Source organism: Bos grunniens, chromosome 15 (assembly GCF_055505025.1).
Source record: "Bos grunniens cultivar Pamir isolate PY7600 chromosome 15, Bosgru_T2T1.0, whole genome shotgun sequence".
In the NCBI taxonomy this organism is placed as follows: Eukaryota; Metazoa; Chordata; class Mammalia; order Artiodactyla; family Bovidae; genus Bos; species Bos grunniens.
Window position 1 is genome coordinate 49,408,737 of NC_141179.1, and position 12,602 is coordinate 49,421,338.

At 41.7% G+C, this 12,602-nt stretch overlaps 1 protein-coding gene and 1 pseudogene across 1 annotated transcript; one reads left to right on the forward strand and one right to left on the reverse strand.

Annotated features, from left to right (window-relative positions):
* Window positions 1-8,406: 8,406 nt before the first annotated feature.
* On the reverse strand, window positions 8,407-9,423 carry LOC147358031 (olfactory receptor 52R1-like). Its single transcript, XM_086342028.1, has one exon. The coding sequence runs from the start codon at window positions 9,421-9,423 to the stop codon at window positions 8,407-8,409; it is 1,017 nt and encodes a 338-aa protein (XP_086198154.1).
* A 2,617-nt stretch (window positions 9,424-12,040) lies between these two features.
* Window positions 12,041-12,346, forward strand: LOC147358032 (cytochrome c pseudogene; annotated as a pseudogene).
* The last annotated feature ends 256 nt before the right edge of the window (window positions 12,347-12,602 follow it).

The following is a 12,602-nucleotide window of genomic DNA, read 5'->3' on the forward strand; positions in this document are numbered from 1 at the left end:
AATGAGTCACAGTAAACGTTACATCAACCTCTGTCCTTTTTTTCCACATAAAAGTCAAATTTGTCTAAAGAAACAAATTACTTTTTCATTATGCCTGTGGGTGTAATTTTGTTGTTCTGTCACTATGTCATGTTCAACTCTTTGCAACCCCATGGATTGAAGCATGCCAGACTTCCCTTGTCCTTCACTGTCTTCCCGAGTTTGCTCAAACTCATGTCCATTGAATCGATGATGCCATCCAACCATCTGATCCTCTGTCATCCCTGTCTCCTCCCGCTCTCAATCTTTCCCAGCATCAGGGTCTTTTTCAATGAGTCAGCTCTTCACATGGGTGTATCTAACCACTCTTTTATATACATTAGATTAAAATAAATTAGAAAAATCATGAAAATGGGAAAGAGAGAGAAAGAGAAATGCCTAACTCAACCATCATCTTGCCATCTATCCTGTGCTCTGTGTAATTCTTTGTAGCCTGCTGAGGACGTTTTCATGCTTTTGCCTTCATCTGGGGCCAGCGTTACCTGTTAGGGCTTCCTTTTTCCCCTCAGATCCCAGTTTCTCTAGGAGCCCCAAATTCCCACCCTGAATTTGCTTAGGCTCTTTGGTTAAACACAGAGATCTCTTGGAGGATCTCTGTCCTGCAAGCTAAAACCCTGAAGACCTAGGTAAGATGGAGCCTGTATTTGACTCTGCAGCCTTGTTTCAGCCTTGTTTGCTGCTGCTCCTATATCTTTCATTTCAAAGGTTTATCACCTTTAAAAATGCTGATTCCTCGACTTTGACTTTCCTTCCCATTTGTAGCCCTTTGATGTATTAAAACTATCCAATTAAAGCCACAGATTAATCATCACTTCCTTGGTGATATCTCTTCTGATGCTTTTCTTGCTCTCAGGTCTCCCTACCAATGGGAGAATTCATAAATACACAAACTCCCTTGTGTATTTATGTTTCCGTAAATACAAACTTGTTTCTTTGGAAGTAGGCAGGTCTAATGGCAACCCACTCCGGTATTCTTGCCTGGAGAATTCCATGGACGGGGAGCCTGTCGGGCTACAGTCCATGGAGTCACAAACAGTTGGACATGACTAAGTGACTAAGCAACAACAAATTAGTGATTGTTGTTTTATTCGGAGAGCTGAGAAGGTCATTGAAGAGCTGGTCCCTGAAATACTAGAGATGTACCCAATCATACCCTAGGACCAGATCTGAGCTGAACTGGTTTTTGGGTCTCCTGACTCTGTGTAGTGGTTCTCCCATTCTTTTGCTACTTTTAGGGAAATCTTAGGCCTAATTTCTGGGAACCTGGGGGAAAGGGATGAAGCCTCTGGGCTAGTATCTCCCATAATTTCTGCTTGAATTATCATTATTAACAGTGAATCAGTAAACCAATAATTCAGTTCAGATTCATATGCTTATGTGCTTTATGAAAGTGAGAGATCACAGAAAGCCCATACAATGGACTGCTTGTTTTCTTTTAATTCCAAATGAGATCTTTCTAGGATATACTATTCATCATTCACTTATCTGTTTCTTTAAGCACTTACTCTATTCCAGGCTGCTAAGTGTTGGGCATGCACCAATGAGAATGGTCTGATGGCTGCCCTCAAAAATTCTCAGTCAAAAGACCACAAAAAGCATGGCTGTTGAGGATTATTAGTAAGACAGAAGACACATGGAAGAGTAATTATTGAAAAATCACTGAATGAATGAGTGTATAAATGACTCCCTCTCCTATGTGGATTAAAGAATACCAGCTTCAAAAATAATTGAATCATTTTGTTGATAATTCAAATCATCACTCCCATTGGCCCAGAGACAATATCACTACACTGTAGACTTCACCATTCCTTTTCCAGAGCAACATTTACTCTTCTCTCAATTCATCTCCTCTTCCTGGCTCCTTGCCCACACCTTCCTGCTATAATGGATCTGACAGGTATCACCGCTCTGTTTCCAGAAATAAGAGAAACAGCATCCTGAAGATGCTGAAGATCTGGAAAACAGCGTTCACTGAGAGCTTTCTATTCCATTCCAGGAGACAATTAAAACATGAGACCTGCTGGGGAAGTATCCTGCCCCTGTTTTATTGTTCAGTCACTGAGTTGTGTCTGACTCTGTGACCCCGTGGACTGCAACACAGCAGGCTTCCCTGTCCTTCACCATCTCCTGGAGCTTACTCAAACTCATGTCCATTGAAACAGTGATGCCATCAAACCATCTCATCCTCTGTTGTCTGCTTCTCCTCTTGCCTTCAATCTTTCCCAGCATCAGGGTCTTTTCTAATGAGTGAGTTCTTTGCATCAGGTGGCCAAAGTATTGGAGCTTCAGTTTCAGCATCAGTCCTTCCAATGAATACTCAGGGTTGATTTCTTTTAGGATTGTCTGGTTTGATCTCCTTGCAGTCCAAGGAACTCTCAGGAGTCTTCTCCAACACCCCATTGGCCTTGAACATCTTTTAAAATATGAAGTTTACAAAACAGAAATTGGCACACGTTCCTTTTCAAAACTCTTCCAAGGGAGCCATGTTGCATGACTCCAGGGGCATCATTAATACAAATTATCATGTGAATGTCTCCTCAGAGTTGTAAACATGTAGTGGATTTCTTAGAAAGGATCAATTCCTACCTAGTAGATCTGCCTTTTGTTTATTTTCACCCACTCCCTTTCTGCCTCTGCTGTACATTCTGACTCAGAAATATACCCAAGGATCTTAGATTGTTCGGTTTCTGTTTTCTCATCTACAAAATGTAACTGGATAGACACTTGTAGATACACACGTGCAGTGATGCAAATGTCTGTAATCAATACTGGAGGTGGCATCTGGAGGGCTTCCAGAAATGAGAGATCCTAAATCTTTTCCCTGAGGAGCCACACCTAAGATAGACCCATGGAGAATTGAAACCCAGAGACTGAGACTCTATGTTGATCTTGGATGAGGTTGGGGTGGAGGCTGTGGTCTGTGAAGTCAGGCGTCAAACCTCCTTGGGCCTTTCTCTCCCTCCTTCTCTGGCCCTGGGAGTCCAAGGCTCAGAAGACAGACTAGGATTAGTCAGTGACTTCAGGGTTAGCTGACTGAGAGTCAACATTAAAATGCACAATCAGATCACTAAGGTGTTTAGGAGTAAGTAAGTGTGATGACAGCAGTTTTACCAGTTGCTGTTAGAATACACACATGCATGCTAAGTCACTTCAGTTGTGTTCGACTCTTTGTGACCCTATGGACTGTAGCCCACCAGGATCCTCTGTCCATGTGCCCTCCTCCAGTAGGCCTTCCCTACCCAGGGATTGAACCCACATCTCTTAAGTCTCCTGCTTTGGCAGGCAGATTCTTGACCACCAGTGCCACCTGGGAAGCTGTGAGACCACAGTAACTGTTAGTCACTCCTCTGTTTATGGGGATTCTCCAGGCAAGAATACTGGAGTGGGTTGCCATTCTCTTGCCCAGGGGATCTTCTTGACCCAGGGATTGAGCCCAGGTCTCCTGCATTGCAGGCAGATTCTTTACCATCTGAGCCACCAGGGAAGCCTGTGAGAACACAGAGGAGTAGTTTTTAGGATGAGCTATGAACTACTGATCTCTATAACCGCAGCACCAAGTGCAGCACTGACATATAAGTGATAAAGAAATGCTTGTTGAATATGAAATGCCATCATACCAATAACCCTGTGTCTGGCTCCACACAGAGTAGACAATACTGATGAAGATTCAGCTTTCGAAATTACTCTAGAATGGAATTCTGAGAGCTTGGTTTGGCTCTTAGCAATGTTTAAAAACCTGGAGAAGCTGACTTTCTGGGGCTGCGTTTGTTAAGGTCTGTCTGGTCTCTCTCGGTCACTTGTGTCATGTTAGAGATGTGTGTTACTTGAGAGAAGAGAGGGGCAGTGATGACTCTGCCTATCTTACAAAGGGGAAATTGAATTCCTCAATCACAGTACTCATTTGATACTTTTTACAAATTGGCTACAGAAAGCTTGAATTTAGTTACAAATTTGAACCCATTGGCTCTTGTATGATGAAAGCAATCATCTATTTTCATCAATTCAGAACAGCTAAGGATACTTCTAATCAGGGTGGACTTAGGAGATCATGCAGTGTTAGAGAATTTGCCAGCCAATGCAGGAGACACAGGAGTTGTGGGTTCAATTCCTGGATTGGAAACATCCCCTGGAGGATGAAATGGCAGTTTACTCCAGTATTATTGCCTGGAGAATCCCATGGACAGAGAAGCCTGGCAGACTACAGTCCACGGGGTCACAAAGAGTCAGACACAACTGAGTGCAGGAGAGAGCTGCATAGCTCAAGTACTAAGTTTTTATACTGGAGCTGGAATTGTAGGTATTCAGGATGTTTATTTTGAGTCTCTCCTACTATTTAAATGCTCTGATGGACAGTTTCTCTTGTTCCCCACTCTATTCCCATCCTCTTACAGAATGTTTGGTGCAGACAATTGTTCAATAAATCATTTCTTGAACAGAAATTTTAAAATGTTTCAAATATTTTACATTTGTTAATTAAAAAGAAGAGAATGAGGGAAATTGTTATTTATATAATGAACTTATCTCATTTGACCAACAGAAATCTTTAAAAATTCCATGGGGATAAATGAAAGGGGCCTTTAGGACTGAGATCCAGTTTTGGAAGGAAGAGGGGATAACATACATGGAAATGCCATCTTGTGGTTCATAGTGAAATTGTTAGGACAAAGGTATCACACAGGCAAAAATTCATTCATTCACTCAGTGAGGTTTTGTGTGTGTGTGTGTGAGCTAGTTTTGGGTAGAATAGTCAGCAATTATTTTATGCTTTCATGAATTTATATTCAAGTCAGAGGAATAAATAACAAGTAAGTATTTTAAATAATTACACTTTGGGCTAAGATACATAGAAAATAAAATGTGTTGAAAGAAAATAATAAGGGGAAGAATCTAGTTAAGATACACAGGTTAAAAAATAACTCACTGATCAGGTGGTATTAGTTGAACTACAGAGTGATGAGAAGTAGAAAGTTCTAGAAGCAAACCATGTGGAGAACTAGTATGATTAAAAGCAAAGCCTTAAGAGCAGTAAGAAGTGGATATGTGTGGAAGTAAAAGACTAGAATGGTAGAAGGTGAAGCAAGAGAGAAAGATGTAGAAAAAAATTTATACTCCTGAGCAAGAATAGGAAATGAATCATTCATTAATGCAACAGTATGAATGAATCTGAAAAGCTTTATACTGAGTGGGACACCAAACTAAAGTTTTAGTGAGAGGAAAAAAATAACTAAACTCAAGTTTTAATGAGAGAAAGAACTCAGATCAGAATTTACCTGCTTGGGAAGAGGGGAGTGTTTAACTAAAAGACACAGCAAAAATCTTTATGAAGTGATGGGGATTTTCTATATCCTAATTGGGCAGGTCACCACACAGACTTTTACATGTGTCAGAACTCATTAAACTATGTATTAAGATATTCCCATTTTACTGTCTCAAGTTATATAGCCATAAAATGATTTTTAAAAGAAAAAGGAAGAGACTCACAACTATTAACTGATTTCCTGATAGAGGGATCAAAATTCTAGGCAACTCTAAAATTTGGGAATTTTTACAATGGTCCTTCAGAACACCCAGGCTACCCTGGTGGCTCAGACGGTAAAGCGTCTGCCTGCAATGCGGGCGACCTCGGTTCGATTCCTGGGTTGGGAAAATCCCCTGGAGAAAGAAATGGCAATCCACTCCAGCACTCTTGCCTGGAAAATCCCATGGATGAAGGAGCCTGATAGGCTACAGTCCATGGGGTCGCAAAGAGTCGGACCCGACTGAGCAACTTCACTTTTACTTTCAGAACACCTATTTATTTCTGGAGGCACTTTTAGGCTCCAATAGCTGTTTTCTTTTCGGAAAAGCAAACATACTCCTGATTTCTCTTTAAACACCTTCATCTGATGTTGATTTTTTTTTTTTTTTAACATTGGCTTTAGAAACATGAGCGCCTGAATTTTCGAATCTTCTTCACCACTGACTGTGACAAGAAAGAGGTGAGTAAGAATACAAATATAAATGTGATACATGCTTATATTACCTTGACTGTGGTGATGGTATCATGCATGTATGCATATGCCCAAATTCATCAAAATGTAAGCATTAAATATGTGATTAAATAAATGAAATTAATCAAATAAAATTAAATTTTATTAAAATGAAAATTGGAAAATGTAAGTGTTCATTCCAATCCCTAAGAAAGGCAATGCCAAAGAATTTTCAAACTACCTCACAATTGCACTCATCTTACTGCTGCTGCTGCTGCTGCTGCTAAGTCGCTTCAGTCGTGTCCAAATCTGTGCGACCCCATAGATGGCAGCCCACCAGGTTCCCCCATCCCTGGGATTCTCCAGGTAAGAACACTGGAGTGGGTTGCCATTTCCTTCTCCAATGCATGAAAGTGAAAAGTGAAAGTGAAGTCGCTCAGTCGTGTCCAACTCTTAGCGACCCCATGGACTGCAGCCTACCAGGCTCCTCCATCCATGGGATTTTCCAGGCAAGAGTACTGGAGTGGGGTGCCATTGCCTTCTCCGGCACTCATCTTACATGCTAGCAAAGTAATGCTCAAAATTCTCCAAGCCAGGCTTCAACAGTATGTGAATTGTGAACTTCCAGATGTTCAAGCTGGATTTAGAAAAGGCAGAGGAATCAGAGATCAAATTGCCAACATCTGTTGGATCATTGAAAAAGCAAGAGAGTTCCAGAAAAACATCTACTTCTGCTTCATCAACTACACCAAAACATTTATTTGACTGTGACTGTGTGGATCACAACAAACTGTGGAAAATTCTTAGAGAGATGGGAATATCAGACCACCTGACCTGCCTTCTAAGAAATCTGTATGCAGGTCAAGAAGCAACAATTAGAACTGGACATGGAACAACAGACTGGTTCCAAATTGGGTAAGGAGTACATCAAGGCTGTATACTGTCACCCTGCTTATTTAACTTATATGCAGAGTGAAAGAAAGTGAAAGTGAAGTCGCTTGTCGTGTCCGACTCTTTGCGACCCCATGGACTGTAGCCTACCAGGCTCCTCCCTCCATGGGATTCTCCAGGCAACAGTACTGGAGTGGGTTGCCATTTCCTTCTACAGGGGATCTTCTCAACCCAGGGATCGAACCCAGGTCTCCTGAATTCCAGGCAGACACTTTAACCTCTGAGCCTATATGCAGAGTACATCAAGCAGAATGCTAGGCTAGATGAAGCACAAGCTGGAATCAAGATTGCTGGGAGAACTATCAATAACTTCAGATATGCAGATGCCACCACCCTTATGGCAGAAAGCAAAGAAGATCTAAAGAGCCTCTTGATGAAAGTGAAAGAGGAGAGTGAAAAAGTTGGCTTAAAACTCAACATTCAGAAAACTAAGATCATAACACCCAGTCCCATCACTTCATGGGAAATAGATGGGGAAACAATGGAAAAGTGAGAGACTTTATTTTGGAGGGGCTCCAAAATCACTGCAGATGTTGACTGCAGCCATGAGATTAAAAGATTCCTACTCCTTGGAAGAAAAGCTATGACCAACCTAGACAGCATATTAAAAAGCAGAGACATTACTTTACCAACAAACGTCCATTTAGTCAAAGTTATGGTTTTTCCAGTAGGCAGGTATGGATGTGAGAGTTGGACTATAAAGAAAGCTGAGTGCTGAATAATTGATGCTTTTGAACTGTGGTGTTGGAGAAGACTCTGGAGAGTCCCTTGGACAGCAAGGAGATCCAACCAGTCCATCTTAAAGGAAATCAGTCCTGAATCTTCATTAAAAGGACTGATGTTGAGGCTGAAGCTCCAATTCTTTGGCCACCTGATGTGAAAAACTGACTCATTGGAAAAGACCCTGATGCTAGGAAAGATTGAAGGCAGGAGGAGAAGGGGAGACAGAGGATGAGATGGTTGGATGACATTACTGACTAGATGGACATGAGTTTGAGTAATCTCCGGGCATTGGTGATGGACAGGAAAGCCTGGTGTGCTGCAGTCCGTGGGGTCAAAAAGAGTTGGACACTGAGCAACTGAACTGAACTTAAATATGTACAACTATTTTTATGTTACATATACTTCAATACAGACGTCCCTGGTGGCTCAGATGGTAAAGAGTCTGCTTACAGTACAGGAGACCTGGGTTCAATCTCTGGATCAGGAAGATCCCCTGGAAAAGGAAATGGCAACCCACTCTAGTATTCTTGACTGGAGAATTCCATGGACAGAGGAGCCTGGCAGGCTACAGCCCATGGAGTTGCAAAGATGTGGACATGACTGAATGAGTTTAACTTCACTATAACTCAGTAAATTTGAAAAAAAAAATTGTGACATCCTGGCAAACGTTATGCATTTATATCATCAATGCCTTAACAGTGGGGACCTTGGGGTGGTTAAAACCCTATGCTTTGAGTTGGGAGTCTTTTCTACAACATCCTTGAATAACCCTGTCCCTGATCTGTTTGGTTCTAACTCCACAGATGATGGGGTTGAACATGGGAGGTACCAGGAGATAGAGAATAGCAAACATGACATGTACTACTCGGGGCACATGATGTCCAAAGCGATGGGTGAGAAAAGTAAAGAGGGCTGGGATATAAAGAGCCAAGATGACACAGATATGGGAAGCACATGTGCCAAAAGCCTTGAGCCAGGCTTCACCTGAAGGTAACCCCAGAACAGTTCTCAAAATCATTACATAGGATACACTGATGACGATAATGTCAAAGCCAACTACAGAGAAGGCCACAAAAAGTCCATATGCACGATTTACTCTAGTGTCAGAACACACCAACTTCAGCACAGCCATGTGCTCACAGTATAACTGGGGGATGATCTGATTGGGGCAGAAGGGCATCCTGGACACCAAGAAGCAGAAAGGACTCACCCACAGCAGCCCTCTCATCATCACACCTCCCCCCAGTTTACCCACAACAGATGGGGTCAGGATACTAGAGTGATGCAGTGGGGAGCAGATAGCCACATAACGGTCCACGGCCATAGCCACGAGCAATCCGGACTCCACCGAAGAAAAGGCATGGATGAAGAACAACTGGATGAGGCAGGCATGGTATTCAATCTCATGATCATGAAACCAGAATATGGCCAGCATTTTAGGTTGTGTGGAAGTGGAGAGGACCAGGTCAGTGGTAGCCAGCATGGCCAGAAAGAGGTACATGGGCTCATGCAAGGTGGGATCGGTTCGGATTACATGAAGGAGAGTGATATTGCTGACTAGAGCCACAACATACATGGCACAGAATGGAAAGGCAACCCCAAACTGGGAATTCTCCAATCCTGGGATCCCAAGCAGGATGAAGGACACAGGATGAGAAGAGCTATTCCGTGAAGTCAACATCATAGGATGGTTAATGCTTCTCCATTGGAAAGGTGATCTAGTCTCTGCAGGTGATAGCATTAAAGTAAATTATTATTATTATTTATAATCCTTTGGATGGAAGAACTGGGCTTAATGGTAAGCTACAATGAATTCAACTATTTTAATAAATATAATTTTGCAATATAATACATTGCTAACTTTCATTTTATTTCATATTTATGTCCTTGAAAATAGGGTCAGAACATGCTTGTTCCAAGTACAATATTTTATAAATTTTGAAAGTAGAATCTGCTGAAGGTAAACTATCTTGGAAAATAATGTCATAGTAATTCTTTCCCTCTGTTCGATTTATAACCAACAACCAATTCACTTAACCTTTCTCATAGATCCCTCCATCACACTTGGGAAGCCCTGCCTCAGGGAAGCAGTTGATTCACTACACTACACCAATGAACCCATTCCTAGGGACCCAGGCTCTGGATGTGGGGAGCAGTGATCTGCCCTTGCCCTTCCCACTGGAAAAGGGCTCCTGCTTCTTCAAGGGGGACAGGTATGCAGGCGACAACTATGCGGAGGACCCCACCATCTCCCTGCTGTTAGGTTTTAGACTCCCAAAGCTAAGGACCCCAGCATCTCCTTAGGCCCCAGAAGGGAGGTTGGCCTGTACTTTCCCTCTGACCTCTCCCAGGACAGGGCTGGTCTCTGAGAGATACAACGAGCACACTAGCCAAGCGCACCAGGCTGGTTAGAGGTTGAGTCAGGTCTCGACCCCCTGTGCCCTGTCTTTCTCTGGACTTCATACACACTTGGACTGACCAGTGTTGTGGGTATTCAGACTCAATGAATTTATATTTTACATGAGAATCTCCTTTTCTTCTTCTGCAGAAATATTCAGATATACACACAGGCAGACATCCAGATGAGACAGGCAGAATTGTATAAAAACAAACAAACAAACAAACAAAAACAGGCTCCATGCTGTAGCCTCCTACGTCAGAATTCAAAGAACAGCAACAATACAACACTTGGGCCACTTTTCAGGGTAGGAAGTCAGTTTGGAAAACTCTTTGGCTTAAAGCCCCTAAGCAGTTTATTTAGTGACACTGAGTTAGTTTTGACTCTAAAACAATTACTATGAGGATTTGACTCAAAGGTATCTGATTGAACAATTGTGTACGGTTTGTGTAAGGAATTTAGTGTATGGCTCTTCCTAGTTGTAGTATCATCAAACTTTTTCTGTAAAAGGTCAAATCATCAATATTGTAGGCTTTGTGGGCCATAAAATCTCTGTTACAACTAATCAGCTTAGCTGAGTAGCATGAAAGCAGTCATAGTTGATATATAACCTGTGAGTGTGGCTGTGCTCCAACAAAAGTTTATGCACAAAACCATGATGCAAAGTGGAGCTGGTGCAGGCTGTAGTTTTCCAATTCCTGTCCTAAGTGTTAAATTTCATGAAGTCATCCCTGAGTCGTGCTCTATTCCTAGAACCTGTGCTTTGTGATGAAAAGGACTTTAATCAATGCCAACTGAAGAAACTAACAAATAAAGGTCATTATTCAGTAGCAATGGAGTCATTAACCAATCAACCATTTCTTAAAATGTCCTGATAGAACACCCCTCTTGAACACCATGAGCATAAGACAGTTATGTCCATTTCTCATACTGTGGTTGCTCTGCTGGCCAGGGGAGGACTTTGTGAACATCATTCTCTACTAATATTTGCTAGCATTATATGGGGGTAATCTTACTGTTTCATCCCACATGTGAACACTACCTAACTCAGAGTAAGTGACACAAAAACTCAGCTGGTTCTTACCCACCACACTCACACTATTTACTCTCAGTTGACCTATCCTTTGTTTGAAAGAATTAGCTCTTACCTCCTTCATAACAGAAGTATATAGACAAGAAGAGTATCTTTTCAAAATCCCTTTAACAAATCAACTCTGGGTATGGACAAATGTTTCATTCCAGATCCAGTAGTTAAAAAAAAAAGAAAAGAAAAGATTTCTGGAAGATCTAAAATAATTATGATCTTCTCTAGATTTTTAACATTATTAAAGAAGTGGGGCTCAGACCTTATCGTTCTCTAACTTGAAAACTTTACCATCCTTCATAGATAATAGCTATTGTTGTTTAGTTGCTAAGTCATGTACAACTTTTTTGGGACCCCATAGAATGTAACCTGCCAGGCTCCTCTGTCCATGGGATTTTCCAGGCAAGAATACTGGAATGGGTTACTATTTCCTTCTCCAGGAGATCTTACTGACTCAGGTATCAAACTCATATCTCTTGCACTGGCAGGTGGATTCTTTACCACTGAGCCAAAAGCAAAGCTCAGATAATAGCTATGGTCCATTCGAGTGTTCAGTTGTGTCCAACTCTTTCTGATTATATGGACTATGGCCCACCAGGTCCCTCTGTCCATGGAATTTTCCAGACAAGAATGCTGGAGTAGGGTGCCATTTCCTCCTCCAAGGAATCTTCCTGACCCAGGGATTGAACCCACGTCTCTTGCATTGGCAGGCAGATTCTTTACCACTGAGCCACCTGGGAAGCCTGATAATAGTTATAGGTTTGCTCAAAACAAACACTCCTATCTATGATAGGGTGACAATAGAGAGACTTAGAAGGATGTTCTGCTTGTGAGCAGAAACCTCTTGGTCACATGAGGAGACAGAACAACTTAAATATGGGTGATGTTGAGAAGAACAAGATTTTTCTTCAGAAGTGTGCCCAGTGCCATACTGAGAAGGGAGGCAAACATAAGACTAGGCCAAATCTCCATGATCTGCTTGGGTGAAAGACAATTCAGCCTGTTGCGTTTTCTTACACAGATGCCAACAAGAACAAAGGCATCACCTGGGGAGAGATGCTGATGGAGTACTTGGTGAATTCCAAGAAATACATCCCTGGAACAAAAATGATCTCTGCTGGCATTACGAAGGGAGAGAGGGAAAACAGGATAGCTCATCTGAAAAAAGATACTAATGAGTAAATCAGACAGGCTTGTGGCTGAATGAATATGATCAGATTTTCAAATTTTGATAGTAATTCTGGTTTAGCAAGTATTATCACTCTTTCCCCCTTCTAAAGAGATGATTGAACTTGATTGAAGAATGCTAAGCTTTTCAGGGAAATGGTGAATGTTATCTCAAACCCTATGGGAGACTGACTTTGACTTTATATTCAGATTTCTATAATTGGCTATATTAATATAAATATTGAGAAGATCCCTTCACTGTCTCATAGAA

Bases quoted from the DNA above. Each gene is read 5' to 3' on its own strand.
- LOC147358031 (XM_086342028.1), bottom strand. From the start codon at position 9,423: ATGCTATCACCTGCAGAGACTAGATCACCTTTCCAATGGAGAAGCATT.